Consider the following 19,921-nt stretch of genomic DNA (forward strand, 5'->3'; position numbering starts at 1 on the left):
TACTCTCTGTATCAAAACATAAACAATTAAACATTGGTGGCTTGACTTTGCTTTTATTGACTTGCGTCCACATCTCCGGTTTGGCGTATTGTCAAGGTACCTCTGTCTTGCATTCCCATCTATCTGTTGCTGAATTTAAAAACCCATAAACTGGGTCTGAGAAAACTTAAAAAAAGGCAAGATCTTTGTCCTGGTCGGAATCTGAGAAGCTCAGGAACTGGGCTGGCAAAATGTCTTTTTTCAGACTGTCCATGGCAGTTTTGTTTCTGTTCTTCCTTGGTCTTGCAATTACCACTGAAGCTGATCCAAATTATATCTCCCACGAATGTTCAAATACCACCACTTTCACCCCGAATAGCACTTACCAATCCAATCTCAATCTTCTCCTCTCCTCTCTCGATTCCAACTCCACTAGCAATAATGGTTTCCATAACACCACCACCGGCCAAACTCCTGACATTGTATACGGCCTCTTCCTCTGCCGTGGCGACGTCTCCACCGATGTCTGCCAAGACTGTGTTACCTTCGCTACCCAAGACGTAGTTCAAAGGTGTCCTGTAGAGAAGGTGACTGTAATCTGGTACGACGAGTGTCTTCTTCGTTACTCCAATCGGTCTTTCTTCGATAGTGTGAGCGAAGATGCGATTATTCTGTACAACACGCAGAACGCTACGAACCAAACCAGCTTTAATGGCCTAGTCCGAACCACGATGAATGATTTAGCGACTCAGGCTTCAAGTGGTGCTAGAAGATTTGCGACAGGGGCGACGAATTTCTCGTCGTTTAATGTTCTGTACACCCTTGCACAGTGCACCCAGGACCTATCTACTAGTAACTGCCAGAGTTGCTTACAGTTTGCCATTGGAAACCTTCGATTTGGGGCAATAGGAGCAAGAACTCTGACGCCTACCTGTAGCGTTAGGTTTGAGACATACCTGTTCTATAATCAGTCTGCGGTTCCGGCATCACCTCCGTCTCTTTCTCCTCCGGCTGGTCTTCCTCCTCCGGCCAGTGGTAGAGGTAAATTTTGAACCCACTTTTTAGAAAGTCTCTTTCTTTCTTCACAATTTCTTTTGATATTATTTGGCCCAAATCTATATTGGTGTATTCTTTGTTTCTGTACTTCCATGCCTTTTTGTGTTCTATTAGTTTGAAACATGAAATTGGAATTAGAAAGGTAAAATTTAGTTGCTTCAAGTTCAGGGCAAGATAGGGGTCACATTAATCGGACCCCACCATAGCTGTAGGAGCCTGGGAGTGGCAGTGTTCTTGGAAGAGAAGAATCCCATTAATTCCAAATTTTCTTTATGTAGGAAATGGTGGACTCTCAACAGTAACAATAGTTGCAATTGTTCTTCCCATTGTTGTCTCTGTGGTGCTTTTCGTTATAGGCTACTGTATATTAAGCAGGAGAGCGAAAAAGAAACACAGTGTCACCCAAGAAGATGATGGTAAGGAGCAATTTTACCTTGCCTTGGAATCCCATAAAAGAAAAGCTTCTTTTGTTCTCACGTGTCTTAGAATATTCACCATTTCTGTCATGCAGTTGAGAATGATATGACAACTGTGGAGTCCTTGCAACTTGATTTTGCAAGCATTGAAGCTGCCACAAGAAAGTTTTCTGATGATAATAAGCTAGGCGAGGGAGGATTTGGTGTGGTTTATAAGGTAAGAAAACTAGATGTCTTTCAATTTTGTTTCCACCTTGATGTTGTAAGTAACTCAATAGAGCCTATTGTGATGATTGCTGAAAATTTTCCAGGGGACACTTCCGAATGGACAAGATATTGCTGTGAAGAGGCTATCAAGAAGTTCCGGGCAAGGAATAGAAGAATTTAAGAATGAGGTTGTATTGGTAGCCAAACTTCAACACAGAAATTTAGTGAGGTTGTTGGGATTTTGCTTGGAAGGAGAAGAGAAGATACTTGTCTATGAATTTGTCCCCAACAAGAGCCTGGACTATTTTCTGTATGGTATGATACATAAAGAACATTACTGACCTCGTTGTCATCACAAAAAGATTGGTATATTCATGTGTTGTATCTATTTGATTCTTATTCTCTGTAGCATGACAATGATATTGTTTTGGATGAATTTGCAGACCCTGAAAAACAAGGTCAGTTGGATTGGTCAAGGCGCTACAAGATCATTGGAGGAATTGCTCGAGGAATTCTTTACCTTCATGAGGACTCCCGATTAAGAATTATTCATAGAGATCTCAAAGCAAGCAATGTATTGTTAGATGGAGATATGAACCCAAAAATTTCAGATTTCGGAATGGCTAGAATTTTCGGGGTTGATCAAACTCAAGGAAACACGAGTAGAATTGTTGGAACCTAGTGAGTTTGAAATTCTTATCCTTAATATCGCAAACTGTCAATTGCTAACATCAATTATATTCTGAATTGTTCATAAAGATCAGTAGAATATGTTCAATTTAAACTTTTCCGCTTCATCATGGCCTGTGATGTACATTTTGACTATGGGCTTCCTTCTATAAGTGCCAGATCCTATAACTGGTGCTGCCGTTCATGCAGTTTTCATCAGTAGGCAACAGATAGCTTAGGATATAAATTAATCTTTTCTTTTAGTTCGTATCATATCTGACATTGCTCTATTGACTTTGCTTTTCAGCGGATACATGTCCCCAGAGTATGCAATGCATGGCCAATTTTCTGTGAAGTCCGATGTATATAGTTTTGGAATTTTAGTTCTAGAGATTATAACTGGGAAGAAAAACAGTTCTTTCTATCAGTCAGATGGTGCTGATGACCTTGTGAGCTATGTGAGTATGATATTCAATTCTTTGTAGACTAATATAATCATCAGTTCATCACTGATAGAGAGTGAAGATAGCTTTTCTTTCAAAAGAATGACTTTAAGAATGAGAACAAACAGAAAATCTTAATGTTGAATTGATTTACCATGGCAGGTTTGGAAGCATTGGAGTGAAGGGACACCTATGGAATTGTTGGATCCTACTTTAACCGACTCTAATTCAAGAACTGAAGTGACGCGATGCATCCATCTTGGGTTATTATGCGTGCAGGAAGATCCCGCTGACAGACCCACAATGGCAACAATTGTTCTTATGCTCAATAGTTACTCTGTCTCTCTACCTTTACCTCAACAACCAGCATTTTTCCACCATACTAGAACAGATCAGAGCTTGATGTTAAAAGGGCTGGAGACTGATCAATCCACAAGCAAGTCAGGGTCAGTACCGCCTTTCTCAGTCAATGAAGCATCAATTACGGAAGTGTATCCTAGATAAACCGATTATTGTGTTATCCAAATTAAGCATCTTCTCTAAATCCAAGAACCCACAAACATTTCATTGTAGATTATTTGTGGGCTGTCAAATCTTATGCTTAATCTAGCAGGGATTGTGTTATAATCCAGTAGTAACGAACAGAGCCTGTACCCCCAGCATCCATACTATTTCGAAGTAACTTTGTAGCAGCTATAGTTGTCTGTATCTATATTTGTACACGCAATAAAGATTGGTCTTTTTTTCCGATAGAGGAAGAGAGACGAGGGATCTATTCTGAAGATTTAGAGGAAGTGTTTCTTACCTTGCATCGGCTTAAGTTATACTGTGAAAGGCCCAGCTGGATTTTGATCACCTTGTGGAAAAACTGAAGTTGCTTGATCGACCTGGGCCTAATTTGAGTTCTCTGTTTCACTGCACATGCTTTCATCTTCAATTTTCGTCAATCGTGACCTCAAAACAAACGACCTTTCCCTGTAAACTATTCCCCAAGGGAAGAGATTGATCATTGATAGTCTTATCAGTTCCTTGACTGTCCCATGACCTTTTGTGCTTCTCTCTCTGTTTGTTCTGCTTTATAGACGTACAACCGAAGCAGCACCTACTTACAGTGCTCACTATTGCTAAAAGAAAACTTTATTCACACCCAATAGTACATACCAGAACAATCTCAATTCTCTACTCCTTTCTCCTTCCTCCAATGACACTACGATTCTACAACAAAACTGCTGGTCAAACCCCTCCTGATATGGTGTTTGTTCTGGTAACGACGACTGGTTGCTTCGTTATTCTAACCAGTCGTTCTTTTCTATAGAGGATGTTGTGCTAAGGTTTAATCTATCTGATTATTGCCATTGTTGTTCCAATATGTCTCCATGGTGGTGTTGGTCGTGGGCATCTGTTTCATAAGAAGAAGAAATGCAATACTGCAGAAGAACAAAATGGTAAAGATTATATGTTCATTTAACCTTGTGTTAACAATATCCAAAGAAGACAATAAAGATTGTCAAGTCCACAGCCTGGTTGTCCAATGAAGACTATAAAGATGTGAGGATTGCGATTGGATTACCCGGCTTGGTGGCTATGGAAGGAAAGAAAAGCATTGGAGCTAGCAGAAGAAGTCATATGTTGTGGTACTCCCTGAACCTGGACAACCTGCGTTTTTTGTTGGTCGAGTGGTTCCAATTCATAATTCATCATCAGTAAATCCTTTTGTACACTGTCCAGTGTGTGTCGCCGCGGTGAATGTAAATAATTTGCACTATAATGGGGATCCAGGTACAAATGGGTAATAAGCCCTTTCGAACCTAAACCCTAGCAAGGTAATTCAATGGAAGAAATGTACAGAGAAAACAAGAAAGAAGAACACAAGAAGAACTGTTTCATTATTTTCGTAACTGCTACAATACTCTCTGTGGCTGCTGATATATAACAACCAAACCCCAAGCAACCAATCACAAGATGCCAGCTGGACTACTTTGACTTAACGGTAGTTTAACAGAATACTCCACCGACTTAACCTGAGTTAAACCAATAACGGACACTTAACAAACTAACATAGATTAACTACTACTATTATGAGAATTACCAACAGACCCCAATCTCATAAGGGCTACTTGCAATGGTTAAGTGTTATTGAACTAACAAAGATATTGTCTTTTATTGATGTGATTGTATTGTGAAATGTGTTTTGCTTATATAGTTGTATTGGGAGAAGTGTTTTACTGATATTGATGTATTAATATTTTGTGTTTTGGTGTAGTTTTATTGTGGATAATATGGAGGAATAAAATATTGTTAGCCTTCATGTTGGGTGGGAAGAGAAAGTTTATAGAAATTTGTGTTTTACTGATACGGTTGTATTGAAATATGTGTTTTGTTGATGTGACTGTACTAAAATACGTATTTGAATTTACTTTTTATATATAATAGAGGTGAGACCTAAAATTAATTTTGTTAGGGATATTAACACTTACATTATTACAAATCACCTAAGTTCCCAACAATGGAATTGGGGTCACACCCTGTTGCTCAGTTTCCCCTCCATCTCCATCGATCTATAAATGTCATCGGAAAACGACGATTAATAAATGTTTTTTTTTTTTTCCACAAATTTGACTAAGTTATGGTGGTTCTTTTCGTACCGTCTGTATCAAAACATAAACAATTAAACACTGGTGGCTTGACTTTGCTTTTGTTGACTTGCGTCCTCATCTCCGGTATTGACGTATTGCCAGCCAGGGCAACTCTATCCACTCAATCCCATTCCCATCTATAAATCCATGAATTGGGTCTGGAAAAGAAAGACAGGATTTTTGTCCTGATCGGAAGCTCAAATGTCTTTTTTCAGACTGCTGTCCATGACAGTTTTGTTTCTGTTCTTCCTTGGTCTTGCAATTACCAGTAAAGCTGCTGATCCAAATTACCTCAACCATATCTGTTCAAATACCACCACTTTCACCCCCAACAGCACTTACCAATCCAATCTCAATCTCCTCCTCTCCTCTCTCGCTTCCAACTCCACTAGCAATACTGGTTTCCACAACACTACCACCGGCCAAACCCCTGACACCGTCTACGGCCTCTTCCTCTGCCGCGGCGACCTCTCCACCGATGTCTGCCAAGACTGTGTCACCTTCGCTACCCAAGACGTAGTTCAAAGGTGTCCTGTAGAGAAAGTGACTGTAATCTGGTACGACGAGTGTCTTCTTCGTTACTCCAACCGGGACTTCTTCAATAGTGTGAACGGAGGGGGTATGTTTGGTCTGTACAACACGCAGAACGCTACGAACCAAACCAGCTTTAATGAGCTAGTCCGAACCACGATGAATGGTTTAGCGACTCAGGCTTCAAATGGGGCTAAAAAATTTGCGACAGGAGCGACGAATTTCTCGTCGTTTAATACTCTGTACACCCTTGCACAGTGCACCCAGGACCTATCTACTAGTAACTGCCAGAGTTGTTTCCAGGTAGCCATTGCAAACCTTCAATATGGGGCAATAGGAGCAAGAACTCTGACGCCTAGCTGTATCGTTATGTATGAGACATACATGTTCTATAATGAGTCTGCGCTTCCGCCATCACCTCCTTCTCTTCCTCCTCCGATTGGTCTTCCTCCTCCGGCTAGTCGTACAGGTAAATTTTGAACCCACTTTCAAAAAGTTTCTTTCTTTCTTTACAATTTTTAAGTCTTTTATCGTATTTGGCCCAAATCTATATCGGTGTGCTATGCCTAATTAATCAGGACTCTCTAGGCTGAAAATTTGCATTCTTTGTTGCTGTACTTCCATGCTTTTTTTAGTTCTACTAATCGGACCTCACCATGGTTGTAGGAGCCTGGGTGTGGATGTCTTCTTGAAAGAGAAGCATCCCATTAATTCCAAATTTTCGTTATGCAGGAAAGGGTGGACTCTCAACCGTAACAATTGTCGCAATTGTTGCTCCCATTGTTGTGTCTGTGGTGCTTTTTGTTCTTGGCTACTGTATTTTAAGCAAGAGAGCGAAAAAGAAACAGAGTGCTGCTCAAGAGGATGATGGTAAGGAGCAATTTGACCTCGCCTTGGAATCGCATAAAAGAAAAGCTTATTTTGTTCTCATTTGTGTTAGAATATTCACCATTTGTATCATGCAGTTGAGAATGACATGACAACTGTGGAGTCCTTGCAATTTGATTTTGCGAGCATTGAAGCTGCCACAACAAAGTTTTCTGATGATAACAAGCTAGGCGAGGGAGGATTCGGTGTGGTTTATAAGGTAAGAAAAATAGATGTCTTTCAATTTTGTTTCCACCTTGATGTTGTAAGTAACTCAAGAACTGGTACTAGAGAGCCTATTGTGATGATTGCTGAAAAATTCTCAGGGGACACTTCCGAATGGACTAGATATTGCTGTGAAGAGACTATCGAGAAGTTCTGGACAAGGAGCAGAAGAATTTAAGAACGAGGTTGTATTGGTAGCCAACCTTCAACACAGAAATTTAGTGAGGTTGTTGGGATTTTGCTTGGAAGGAGAAGAGAAGATACTTGTCTATGAATTTGTCCCCAACAAGAGCCTGGACTATTTTCTGTATGGTATGATACATACAAGAATATTACTGACCTTGTTGTCATTACAGAAAGTTTGGTAGATTTGTGTGTTGTATCTATTTGATTCTTATTCTCTGCAGCATGATAATGATATTGTTATGGATGAATTTGCAGACCCTGAAAAACGAAGTCAGTTGGATTGGTCAAGGCGCTACAAGATCATTGGAGGAATTGCTCGAGGAATTCTTTATCTTCATGAGGACTCCCGATTAAGAATTATTCATAGAGATCTCAAAGCAAGCAATATATTGTTAAATGGAGATTTGAACCCAAAAATTTCAGATTTCGGAATGGCAAGGATTTTCGGGGTTGATCAAACTCAAGGAAACACAAGTAGAATTGTTGGAACCTAGTGAGTTTGAAATTCTTATCCTTATTATCGCAAACTGTCAATTGCTAACATCAATCATATTCTGAATTGTTCATAAAAGATCAGTAGAATATGTTCAATTTAAACTTTTCTGCTTCATCATGGCCTGTGATGTACATTTTGACTATTGGCTTCCTTCTATAAGTGGCAGATACTATAACTGATGCGGCCATGTATGGTTCACGCAGTTTTCATCAGTGGGCAACAGATAGCTTAGGATATAAATTAATCTTTTCTTTCAGTTCGTATCATATCTGACATTGCTCTATTGACTTGGCTTTTCAGCGGATACATGTCCCCAGAGTATGCAATGCATGGACAATTTTCTGTGAAGTCCGATGTATATAGTTTCGGAGTTTTAGTTCTAGAGATTATAACTGGGAAGAAAAACAGTTCTTTCTATCAGTCAGATGGTGCTGATGATCTTGTGAGCTACGTGAGTATGATGTTCAGTTCTTTGTAGACTAATATAATCATCAGTTCATCACTGATAGAGAGTGAAGAGAGCTTTTCTTTCAAAAGAACGACTTTAATAATGAGAACAAACTGAAAACCTTAATGTCGAATTGATTTACCATGGCAGGTTTGGAAGCATTGGAGTGAAGGGACACCTTTGGAATTGTTGGATCCGACTTTAACAGACTCTTATTCACGAACTGAAGTGATGAGATGCATCCATCTTGGGTTATTATGCGTGCAGGAAGATCCCGCTGACAGACCCACAATGGCAACAATTGTTCTTATGCTCAATAGTTACTCTGTCTCTCTACCTTTACCTCAACAGCCAGCATTTTTCCACCATACTAGAACAGATCAGAGCTTGATCTTAAAAGGGCTGGAGACTGATCAATCCACAAGCAAGTCAGAGTCACTGCCGCTTTTCTCGGTCAATGAAGCATCAATTACGGAACTGTATCCTAGATAAACTGATAATTGTGTTATCCAAATTAAGCATCTTCTCTAAATCCATAAACCCACAAACGTTTCATTGAAGATTATTTGTGGGCTGTCAAGTCTTGTCATCCCTGTAATTCTTATCTACCAGAGCTTGTGTTAATTATCCAGTAGTAACAAACAGAGCCTGTAACCCCAGCATTCTTACTATTTCCAAGTAACTTTGTAGATAGTTGTCTGTATCTATATTTATACTGGAAATAAATATCTTGTTTCCTTGTTCGATGGGAGAAGAGAGACAAGGGATCTATTCTGAAAGACGAAGTGTTTCTTGTGAAAGACCCATGTCGACCCAGATGGATTTTGATCACCTTATGGAAAAACTGAAGTTGCTTTATTGACCTGGGCCTAATTTGAGTCATCTGTTTCACGGCACATGCTTTCATCTTCAATTTTCATCAATCATCACCTTAAGAGAACCTAACTTTCCCTGTAGACCATTCCCAACGCAAGAGATTGATGGTCTTATTAATTCCTCGACTGTCCCATGACCTTTATACAACCGAAGCAGCACCTACTTACAGTGCTCACTATTGCGAAACAAAACTTCATTCACACCCAATAGCGCGTACCAGACCAATCTCAATTCTCTACTCCTTTTTCCTTCCTCCAATAGTCCAATGCAACTACGGGCAATGGATTCTAGAACACAACTGCTGGTGAAGCCCCTCTTGATGTTGCATTTGGACTCTCTTTCTGCCGGGGAGATGTCCGATGTCAACACAAGTACTTGTCGAGAATGTCTCATCACTGCATCGAAAGAGATACTTCAACGCCGCCCAACAGAGAAGAATCCTACATATGGGATGACGAGTGCTCGCTTTGTTACTCTAACCAGTCGTTCTTTTCGATGTTGTACCAGGGTTTAATATACCCGATTCCAAGGATGTCGCGGAACCAGATCGCTTTAATCAGTTGTTGGCAACAGTAACGGATTACATAGCAACTAAAGTTACGAGTGATCATTCTGGAGAAGATTTTGCAACTGATGAAAAGGGATTTACTAGTTCGCAGACACTGTACAATCTGGTTCAGTGCACACTGGATCTATCTCAGGCTGTCTTCAAAGTGCAATTGGTTCTCTTCCAGATTGTTGTACTGGAAAACAAGGTGGAAGGGTTTTGCTTCCAGCTGCTATGTTAGATTTGGAGTGGACCCATTCTATCAGATTAATGCCACAGAGAGAGCACCATCAACCAATTCTAAAGGTAAAGATTTTATTTAATGCGTGCCAATACTTGTGAGGAGAAGAGAACATACTCCTAACATTACTTTCTAATCCAATGTGCTTATTGTACTGATGGTTCTGGTATGTAGTGGTTATATGTCTCAAGAGTATTCAATGCATTGGCGGTTCTCAGTGAAGTCGGATGTGTTCAGTTTTGTGGTCCTGATTCTGCAAATCGTCGGTGGCAAGAAAAACAGTCAGTTCTATCAATCAGATAGTGGTGAAGACCTATTGAGCTATATAAGTTTGAAACCATTATTATTGACATTCTTGCCAAGAACATTAATATATCCCAATGACAGAAACTCGTTATAAAGATTGGGTACTTAATGTGGCAGGCATGGAAGCGCTGGAGAATGGGAACAACTTCAGGAATTTTCGATCCAGCTTTAGAAGATTGATATTCGAAACTTGAAGTTATGGGATGCCTTCACATTGCCTTATCATGGTGTTCAAGAAGATCCAGCTGACAGACCAACAATGGCATCAGTAGCTTTCATGCTTAGCTGTTCCTCAATCACCATACCATTGCCTCGTAAACCCTCATATTTTATTCACTTTTTTTTTTTGGGTATTGTTTTGGTTCATTTATCGCTTTAAGCATGCTTCAGTTCAGTTCATGTACTTGTTAGTTGTTATTCAAATACATTTCTTTGTCTTGAGTTCATGTTTCTATAGATCTTCTCAAGGTGAATGGACAGGTGGTATGAGAAAAAGCTGGTTCATTCGGACTTTCTTTATATGTTTACCATTTTGCATTGTAGACTTTTTGCAATTATTGTTCTTTAATTGAAGTAACAATACTTATTTATATTAAACATTTGAGTTTGACTGGTTTTGTGGACCCCAGTTGATTATTTTTTTCCCTTTTTCAGGCAAGAGGAGTTTGCACATTGTTACACGTTTATGAGGTCACTCACTCCATCTCTCTCGCTTAACATTCCAAGAATTGATATACTATGCATTATATTCAAATATATTAAGGCTTGTTGACATTGTTTCATTGATTGATAATTTGATAGCGTCAAGTATATGTTTGTTTCCAGCCTTTCATCTTCTCCAGCATCCTATCTGCTAAACCAAACTATTTACAACAAAAAGACTTTGAGGGGAAGCAATTGGGTTTGCAACCATCAAATGTCCACACTCAAAATCTCCATTGCAATTCTGTGTCTATCTTTGGTTGCTCTGGCAATCGAAGCAGACCCTTTTTACATTAGCCATTCATGTTCAAATACCACAACTTTCACCCAAAACAGCACTTACAATCACAATCTCAATCTTCTCCTTTCCTCGCTGGCCTCCAACGCCACTGGCAACAATGGCTTCTACAACACCACAGTTGGCCAGGCATCTGACACCGTCTACGGCCTCTTTCTCTGCCGCGGAGATTTAACTGATCAAGTCTGCCAAGAGTGTCTCAACTTTGCTACCCAGTATGTACTTGTACAGTGTCCAGTACACAAGGTAGCCATAATTTGGTATGATGAGTGTTTTCTACGCTACTCAAACCAATCAATCTTCTCTACTGTGACCGAAACACCTCAGCTGCAAATGTGTAACTCAGACAACGTTACAGAACCAAACAGATTCAACCAGCTTGTAGAAGCTACAATGAATGATACAGCTACCCTGGCTGCAAGTAATCCACCTGGTACTAAAAAGCTCGCAACAAATGAGGCAAATTTTACGCAGGAGCAGAAGGTGTATGCACTTGTGCAGTGCACGCAGGACTTGTCTGAGGCTAATTGCAAGGATGTCTTGCGGTAGCTATTTGGAATCTTCCAAGGTTTTGTGGTGGGAAGCGAGGAGGAAGATTTTTGTTGCCTAGTTGTGACATCAGGTATGAAAACTACCGCTTCTATTATCAATCTGCAGTTGTGGCTTCCCCACCTGCATCGGTATTGGCCGCTCTTCCTCCTTCACCTTCAATGACTAAAGGTACAGTTTAATTCGTTTTCCACAATTTTCTTGTGCCCCGATTGATAAACAGTGATTAATCAGCAAATAGTTCTGGCTCTTAGAAGGAGGGGTGGATTACTGATTTGAACACATGAACTTTGCACGACAGATAGTTGATACATCTGTTTGTGCAGGAAAAAGGCTACCTTCATGGCAGAGAATTGTCGAGATTGTTGCTGCAATTGTTGCATTAATGGTGCTTTTCATTGTGGGTTACTGGTGGTTATGCCGGAGAGGCAAAAAGGAATACAAAAATGGTAATGAACACAATTTCTATAATCATGCATCCTCAATAGAAGCATTGTATTTTCTTGTCTTCTTAAATTGCTCTGGCTCTCTTCTTCTATCTTTTGAGGAACGTAAAATGTTTTCCTTTTGCATTATGTAGCTGGGAATGATATTCCGACTATAGAGTCATTGCAATTTGATTTGGCAACCATTCAATCCGCAACAAGAAAGTTTTCAGATGATAATAAGTTAGGACAGGGTGGATTTGGTGTGGTTTACAAGGTAAGTAATTAGATATTTTAGTCATTGTTTTCCCATCTTGATGTTGGGAAACACGAAGTGGCCTATTCCGTTGATAACGGGTTAAATTTCCAGGGGGCACTTCCCAATGGACAAGATATAGCAGTGAAGAGGCTATCGAGAAGTTCTGGACAAGGTGCAGAAGAATTTAAGAATGAGGTTGTAGTGGTAGCCAAGCTTCAACACAGAAATCTGGTCAGGCTTTTGGGATTTTGCTTAGAAGGAGAAGAAAAGATTCTGGTCTACGAATACGTGCCTAACAAAAGTCTAGACTTTTTTCTATATGGTATGATTTGTATCCAATGCATGACTGACTACATTTGCCAAAATGTTTTTTTATGTGTAAACTGATTGTATTATACGTATTGAATTCTTAACCTCCATACTTGAATTTAACATTGGTTTTAGTTAATCTGTAGATCCTGAAAAACAAAGTCAGTTGGATTGGCTAAGACGTTACAGTATCATTGAAGGGATTGCTCGGGGAATCCTTTATCTGCACCATGATTCTTGGCTTAGAATTATACACAGAGATCTCAAACCAAGCAACATATTATTAGATGGAGATATGAAACCAAAGATCTCAGATTTCGGAATGGCAAGGATTTTCGGAGTTGATCAAGTTCAAGGAAACACAAATAGAATTGTTGGAACTTAGTAAGTTTCGAAATCCTTATGTTCATATTATGTATTACTAGCTGACAGCCCGCGCGTTACAGCGGGATAATGTTGTTGTGAAGGCAGATAATGATCGATGATATGACAAAAGTTTGTATGCTTCAAAAAATCACAGCCAGTTCAATTTTCATCCAAAATTCACCTCCACAACTTTTCATTACAGTTCCCTTAATAAGGATACTAATCAAAATTTTCATGGAATAAATTACTAATATTCATGTATAGAAGTTGACTAAGAAAGCACTTAAATTGGGAAGCTGATACTGCAGCAACATCAAAGGAACAAATAGCTCCAATCCCATTTAAGCGCCACTTTGATATGTTCAATCCATCACTACTGTTCTCCTCCCAATTGACATCCTCTCTCTATCCCCATCAATCTCGCTCTTCTTGTTCATCATCCCCATATCATTCTCAAGTTCTTTTACTTGGCGAAGTAACGATCTCCATGGTTTCACTTATGTCCTCAACATTGAAGGTACCAGCATCACTTTGAGGCAGGACCCCCTAGGACTGACCTTAGGGGAGTAAGTTTTCATGTCGACAAATTTATTCCAATCCCACACCCCACACGGAAAAGTCAAAAACCGGAAAATTAAAAGGAAAAACATGAAAACAGTTACAATGACAACAAAAACAAAAAAACCACTCACCGCAAGCTTCCAATCAGTGATCAAAAGCTACAATGAAAAAAGGGGAAAAAAAATTAACAAATAGATATTAAAATTCATCATTTGACGGGAATTTAAAAAGTGCAAACGAAGATGAATGCAAACCCAAATAGAAGAATCAAAATAGTACCATCAACATGAAAATTGGTGTTTATTTACCCAAACAGAAATAGCATCCAAATTTCAATTCACTGACACAATCCCACCCACTTAGAAGGATCCGGAACTCAAAACGAAGTTTGTACACCACAAACAGAGACATCATATTCTCCCCCATATTGAACAGGCGAATCTCTATCTCATTCTCCCAAGGCAGAGTTACCAACGCCTGGAACCACCTCGCCACATACATCTTGGGTTTACAATGTCCAATGCTAGGTGATGAAATGAAATGCACCAACTCAACAAATGAAATGCAACTTTTGAAAATTTAATCCAATTCAATCCTTGAAAGTCTAAAACTAAAACCATGCACAGAAATCATAAATCGAATTCCCAAGTATTTAAATCACATATTCTTGAGACTGCCAGCCTCCTCATCCATGGGTTGATCAAGCTTTTGATCCAAAGCCCACATACTACCTTTATTGTTCTCATTGTCATCATCAGTTTCCATTGTTGCAGCCATCTGAAACTCAATTCCTATAGAATTTCTCAGCTTTCACGAACTTTATCTCGATATCCCCTTGTCTAGATGTAAACCTCACAAAATTAAACATCACTCTAAATCTAGAACGAAAATTTCATATCAAATAGAAAGAAAGTCAAATCTATCTAATCATGCAAAGTGATTTAAGACAATTCTCGAAATTCAATCTACAAACCAATAACCAATACTGATTCAGACCGATCTTGGGTTTTCGAATTAGAATCAAACCTACTCCGTAATGATAGCAACAACAAAATTATAGAATTGGATGGTAACTAAAAAGAAACAACCAAGAAATGGATGTAAGAAAGATGCTGATAATACCCAAAAATTCTTCATGCCAAGTAAAGCACCTGTTGAAGCACTGTAAACATCTCTGTATTTCCCTGTGGCCTCCCAGTAGCCAGCTCCAGTGGCTCTGTTTTTTTTAAAGTAGAAATTATTTGCTCAACTATCCAATAAAATGATGATGATAATGACAACCACCATATGACTACAGAGAAAAGTCACGAATATGATTCCCAATTTTCACCAATAACTCTCTTTCAATGACAGGCCATGTCTTGTGCTCCTTAAAACTTTAGGTCCAGTGCATGAGCAAAGAACATAAAAGCCTTTCAGATATTAAAGACCCAACTAAACCATTCTATTTATACTAAGGGTAAAAGATATTATGAAGGGAAACATTGGTTTGAGTAAAAAAAAACCCTGAAAAAACACAATTAGAACTTGGATAGACACGTATGAAGAATATGAGACACAACTTACATAGTCAAGAGCAAACCCATAAAAACTAAAGCACACTGAAAAGATAGATGGCCCAGAATTAGGTGATAACCTAGATAAGCAACTCAGGGAGAGAAAAGAGACAGAAAAATTGCAAGAAACCAAAGTTTTTCAAAGTTAAATGTAATGAACATGCATAATCATCGGAGTTCAAATCAAACAAATACAACAACTGGAGAAGATCCAAAGAACTGTAAGAAATCAAAAACAAAGCAGAGAAACATATGAAATGGATGCTAGGGACTCGAAAATTCAATAATCATTCTCATCCAAATTATCTAAGCAAAATATGTGGAGGAACCTCACCAAAATCGTCCAAAATAAAAAATAGAAGCATGGCATGAGAAGTTAGAGACACATCTACATAGCGAGAAAGGAGAGAATAATGAAGAAAAAATACCTGTAGGCCGTAGCCCAGCAATCCAGCAGCTTCAAATCCAAAGCTCCAAAGCAACCCTTAGAAAGAAAAATAATGGGAAAAAAAACTCTGAACATACTAAAATTAACTCACAATGAATGCATCCCATTGATGACTCACCCAACGGCCAACGACAATATTCTCTTATATGTAAACCAACATTCTCACTGTTTCACTTACTATCACTACAGGGCCCAATCATGCTAGCTAGGCGTCATGCCTAACACATGCAAGTCGATGGTTGATTTCTGGAAATCAAGGCGTATCTCTGCTTAACTCCCTCTTCGTTGACAATGGGGACTTTCTTCGACAAACATTCTATTAGAATTCAATGCCATCAAACACATAAAATTACTTAATGTCATCGAACATGCAGGAAAAAAATTCAATTTTCATACAACTATATCAGCAAGAGAAATAACATGATCTTAGGGGATATAGATTCAATGTGGAGTCTATGTTTACTAATAGACTGCACAGTAATAAACTCAATGCAAGTCTGCAAAAAAAATCATCTCTATGTGAAAATATATGAAGTTACAGAGTAACCCGAGAGAAAGTAACCAAAAAGAGGGCAAATAGCCAAATACAGTCTAAATACGAACGCGTCCCGTCCAAGAATGACATCAACAACACAAAACTACAAATGCATGAACTCCCAGATAATCCAGAACATGAACGACAAATATTAGGAAGAAATATCCCACAACCCAACTTCTTATTTTCGGAAAATTATAGAATTATGGTGCATCACGACTAACGACAACACATACATAAACCATACTAAATCACGAAAGACATGGTATCTAAATACAGATGCGTCCCATCCCAGAATAAAATCAACAACACAAACATCAACACAGCCAAAAAAAAAACCTGGACAATAAACCAAGCATTTAACAAAGAAACTGGTAAAAAAAGAAAAACACAATTAAAACATGAATATTAAATAACGCACAAAAAATATGAGATGCAACTTACATAAACACCATCACCAATAACCAAAGGCACAAAATCTACTCACGGAAACGGCCCGTCTTAGAAAACACCCCATTAAAACGGACATAAACACTGTAAAAAAACCTGGATGTGAAAACAAAGATAAGAAAGATAAAGTAATTATCAAAAATGATGAAAGAATGTAAGTATGAAGATAAACAACAAAGAAACTGGTAAAAAAAGAAAAACACAATTAAAACATGGATATTAAATAACGTACAAAAAATATGAGATGCAACTTACATAAACACCATCACCAATAACCAAAGGCACGAAATCTATTCACGGAAACGGCCCGTCTTAGAAAACACCCCATTAAAACGGACATAAACACTGTAAAAAAACCTGGATGTGAAAACAAAGATAAGAAAGATAAAGTAATTATCAAAAATGATGAAAGAATGTAAGTATGAAGATAAACAACAAAGAAACTGGTAAAAAAAGAAAAACACAATTAAAACATGGATATTAAATAACGTACAAAAAATATGAGATGCAACTTACATACATAAACACCATCACCAATAACCAAATGCATGAAATCTATTCACGGAAACGGCCCGTCTAAGAAAACACCCCATTAAAACGGACATAAACACGGTAAAAAAACCTGGATGAGAAAACAAAGATAAGAAAGATAAAGTAATTATCAAAAATGATGAAAGAATGTAAGTATGAAGATAAACAACAAAGAAACTGGTAAAAAAAGAAAAACACAATTAAAACATGGATATTAAATAACGTACAAAAAATATGAGATGCAACTTACATAAACACCATCACCAATAACCAAAGGCACGAAATCTATTTATGGAAACGGCCGGTCTAAGAAAACACCGTATTAGAACCGCATAAAAACAAAGATGAAAAATAATAAAGTAATAATAAAAAAATAAAGAACGCAATGTAAGTATGAAGAGAAACAACAATTATTTGAGTTAAAAAAAACAAAAAAATAAAACCTGGATATACATGCATAAAAAATAATCCAAAACAAAACGTACATGATATTTCATACCTGACTCCAAATTTACCAAAACATCGAATAATCAAGTTTTTTCAGTATGCAGCCATACGAACGTATAATGACAGTTATGCTAGAAGTAATGACCTCAGTCATTGATGGGTTTAGACGCCAAAGATAAATTGTAAAGACAGAAAAAAGTAGATTCTAAAGATAAAACTTTCCAGATATGTTAGGGTGGCAGATCTAGTTTGCCAGTTTAAATCACTGCAAGAAGAAAACACCAAAACATAAGCCAAACAATAAACCAACAATCAAAAATAAATACACGGAGCGATTGAATACCAGAACAACAAAAGCAAATTATAAATACATGGCCATAGAAAAAGTAACAAAGGAGCAAAAACACCTATTACGATCCCACAACAGAACAGAAGACAACAAAGAAGACAAAAAAAAAAAAGACAAACCCCATGAGACTCCTCCCAATCAGAAACACCAAACAATAGAAGATAAACACCACATCTTGAAAAAAACCAGGCTCAGACATGGACAACACTAAACTAACCAGGACATTAAATCAAGAATCTAAAAAAGCAAATAGAAGACAACTAATCAAACCCACAACCACAGCTCAAACCAAACACCAAGGCAAGGAAAAACGAAGGAAAATGCCAGAGGAAATAATAAAAATAAACAGAGGGAATCATTGGATACCAGGAGAACAAAAGATAGTCACAAACACACAATCCCTAGAAACAACCAAACAGAGAAGAAATACAGATGCGTCCCACACTCAAACAATGAAAATCGGGCAACACAACATTCCAAATAATACCACCAAAAATAGTTGCAGGGGAAAGAAATCGAACACATTCAGGACAGAAAATACACCTGAGAATAAAACCAACAACATGGGAAAGAATGACGATGAAAAAAGATAGCGGTGCGAGAAAGAAATTGAACAGATCAAAACACATGGAATGCAACCCAGAATAATGAACACCACAAAGAAGAGAAGAAAAATAAATTATAACACAAACCACAATATCAAACAGATCGCTTAACTTGGATAACGCAGAGGGATCAGAGTCAGAGCGTTTAGCAGTAGCAGAAGAAGAATTAGGTGAATCGTGACCTGCTGAACTGTTGTTCTTCTCTGTTTGGGAGTCTTGACTCTCGAGATCTAGAGATGAAACTGAGTGAGGCAATGAAGGTTAGAGGGTGCCGAGGAGTCAAAGAAGGGAGTAGAGTAAGATCTTTACAGATTTCCGTCCGCAGCGGTATTGGTGCCAGAATCATTCGGCCTGTGAAGGAAGGGAAAGGTTTTTGGCTGTGCAATTTTCGTCGACGATTTGGGAGAGAGAGACGTGTAAAAGATTAAAAGCTTCATGAATAAGTCACCCACAAAACCAATTACACACGCAAACGGACAGGGGGAAAAAAAAAACGCAAGACGCGAGAGTACAAAAAAAAATACAACTCGCCACGAGGTGGCGAGAAAACCACGCACTTTTATATATAGATAGAAGATTATCATACTCTCTTTGTACCATATGCTACTTGTCAATGTAACTCAACCTCCTTTTAGTGGATACATGTCTCCAGAGTATGCGATGCATGGACAATTTTCTATCAAGTCCGATGTCTATGGTTTTGGAGTTTTGGCTCTGGAGATTATTGCTGGAAAGAAGAACAGTTCTTTCTATCACATAGATGTTATTGAGAACCTACCAAGCCATGTAAGTATGAACTTTCCATAGGTATTTTATTAACTTCTATATCAAGTAACAGAATCACCCCTGAACGGGAGAGCAAAGCAGGAGCACCCTAAATTTAGTTGATTAATTATCACAGGCTTGGAAGCTTTGGAGAGCTGAAACACCATTGGAATTGTTGGATCCTACTCTAAGGGACTCCTATTCAAGAGATGAAGTAATTAGATGCATACATCTGGGGTTATTATGCGTCCAGGAAGATCCTACTGTGAGACCCACAATGGTGGACCTTGTGTCTATGCTACACAATTACTCTCTTAGTCTTCCTTCACCACAACAGCCGGCGTCTTTTCTGCATGGTAGAACAGAGCATAACTCATCTCAATCAACAACCAAGTCATTGCCATCATCGGATAATGAAGCATCAATTACTCAATTGCAGCCTAGATAAACTGAGTATGGTGTCCTCCAATTCGACTCCTTACATAAGTACATAACAAATTCTGGATGGTTATTGTAGTCTCAGAAATATTTTTTGTGTCAGCTTCAATTGTATTTGTACCCAACTCAAATTGCAGAGATTCCTCATTTGTAATTGCTTTGTTTGCTGTTTTGTTTTCTTCCTTCTTTTATGGGTTAC

General features: G+C 38.4%; 3 protein-coding genes and 1 pseudogene across 19 annotated transcripts; 3 read left to right on the plus strand and 1 right to left on the minus strand.

The window, feature by feature from the left end:
* The first annotated feature begins 94 nt into the window (after nucleotides 1-94).
* Nucleotides 95-3,558, plus strand: LOC120005005 (cysteine-rich receptor-like protein kinase 10). Its single transcript, XM_038854423.1, has 7 exons — nucleotides 95-1,020; nucleotides 1,314-1,451; nucleotides 1,547-1,668; nucleotides 1,763-1,973; nucleotides 2,102-2,339; nucleotides 2,635-2,785; nucleotides 2,933-3,558. The coding sequence occupies exons 1-7, from the start codon at nucleotides 231-233 to the stop codon at nucleotides 3,272-3,274; spliced, it is 1,992 nt and encodes a 663-aa protein (XP_038710351.1). The 5' UTR covers nucleotides 95-230; the 3' UTR covers nucleotides 3,275-3,558.
* A 1,968-nt stretch (nucleotides 3,559-5,526) lies between these two features.
* On the plus strand, nucleotides 5,527-8,905 carry LOC120005004 (cysteine-rich receptor-like protein kinase 10). Its single transcript, XM_038854422.1, has 7 exons — nucleotides 5,527-6,406; nucleotides 6,670-6,807; nucleotides 6,903-7,024; nucleotides 7,131-7,341; nucleotides 7,471-7,708; nucleotides 8,012-8,162; nucleotides 8,310-8,905. The coding sequence occupies exons 1-7, from the start codon at nucleotides 5,608-5,610 to the stop codon at nucleotides 8,649-8,651; spliced, it is 2,001 nt and encodes a 666-aa protein (XP_038710350.1). The 5' UTR covers nucleotides 5,527-5,607; the 3' UTR covers nucleotides 8,652-8,905.
* Nucleotides 8,906-9,155: 250 nt separating this feature from the next.
* LOC120005001 lies at nucleotides 9,156-19,901 on the plus strand (annotated as a pseudogene).
* LOC120005028 lies at nucleotides 13,088-19,087 on the minus strand. 17 transcript variants are annotated; one of them, XR_005469706.1, is made up of 5 exons: nucleotides 18,632-19,087; nucleotides 15,583-17,830; nucleotides 14,750-14,814; nucleotides 13,730-13,756; nucleotides 13,088-13,594 (listed from the first exon to the last, which is right to left on the minus strand). XR_005469706.1 is itself a non-coding variant. In XM_038854455.1 (3 exons), the coding sequence occupies exons 1-3, from the start codon at nucleotides 18,863-18,865 to the stop codon at nucleotides 13,743-13,745; spliced, it is 243 nt and encodes an 80-aa protein (XP_038710383.1). In that variant the 5' UTR covers nucleotides 18,866-19,086; the 3' UTR covers nucleotides 13,088-13,742. The 17 variants fall into 17 exon arrangements, 3 of the variants coding, with proteins under 3 accessions (XP_038710383.1, XP_038710382.1, XP_038710381.1); XR_005469707.1 differs by lacking the exon at nucleotides 14,750-14,814; XR_005469701.1 differs by having other exon boundaries at nucleotides 13,088-13,756.
* Nucleotides 19,902-19,921: the final 20 nt, after the last annotated feature.

This window comes from Tripterygium wilfordii, chromosome 9 (assembly GCF_013401445.1).
Source record: "Tripterygium wilfordii isolate XIE 37 chromosome 9, ASM1340144v1, whole genome shotgun sequence".
In the NCBI taxonomy this organism is placed as follows: domain Eukaryota; kingdom Viridiplantae; phylum Streptophyta; class Magnoliopsida; order Celastrales; family Celastraceae; genus Tripterygium; species Tripterygium wilfordii.

Coding starts and splice junctions, on each gene's coding strand:
- LOC120005005 (XM_038854423.1), top strand. CDS start 231: ATGTCTTTTTTCAGACTGTCCATGGCAGTTTTGTTTCTGTTCTTCCTT. Junction 1,452..1,546: donor TGTCACCCAAGAAGATGATG/GTAAGGAGCAAT, acceptor TCTGTCATGCAG/TTGAGAATGATATGACAACT. Junction 1,669..1,762: donor GATTTGGTGTGGTTTATAAG/GTAAGAAAACTA, acceptor AAAATTTTCCAG/GGGACACTTCCGAATGGACA.
- LOC120005004 (XM_038854422.1), top strand. CDS start 5,608: ATGTCTTTTTTCAGACTGCTGTCCATGACAGTTTTGTTTCTGTTCTTC. Junction 6,407..6,669: donor TCCTCCGGCTAGTCGTACAG/GTAAATTTTGAA, acceptor TTCGTTATGCAG/GAAAGGGTGGACTCTCAACC. Junction 7,025..7,130: donor GATTCGGTGTGGTTTATAAG/GTAAGAAAAATA, acceptor AAAAATTCTCAG/GGGACACTTCCGAATGGACT.
- LOC120005028 (XM_038854453.1), bottom strand. CDS start 18,865: ATGATTCTGGCACCAATACCGCTGCGGACGGAAATCTGTAAAGATCTT. Junction 14,815..18,701: donor GAAGAACAACAGTTCAGCAG/GTCACGATTCAC, acceptor TAAAAAAAACAG/AGCCACTGGAGCTGGCTACT.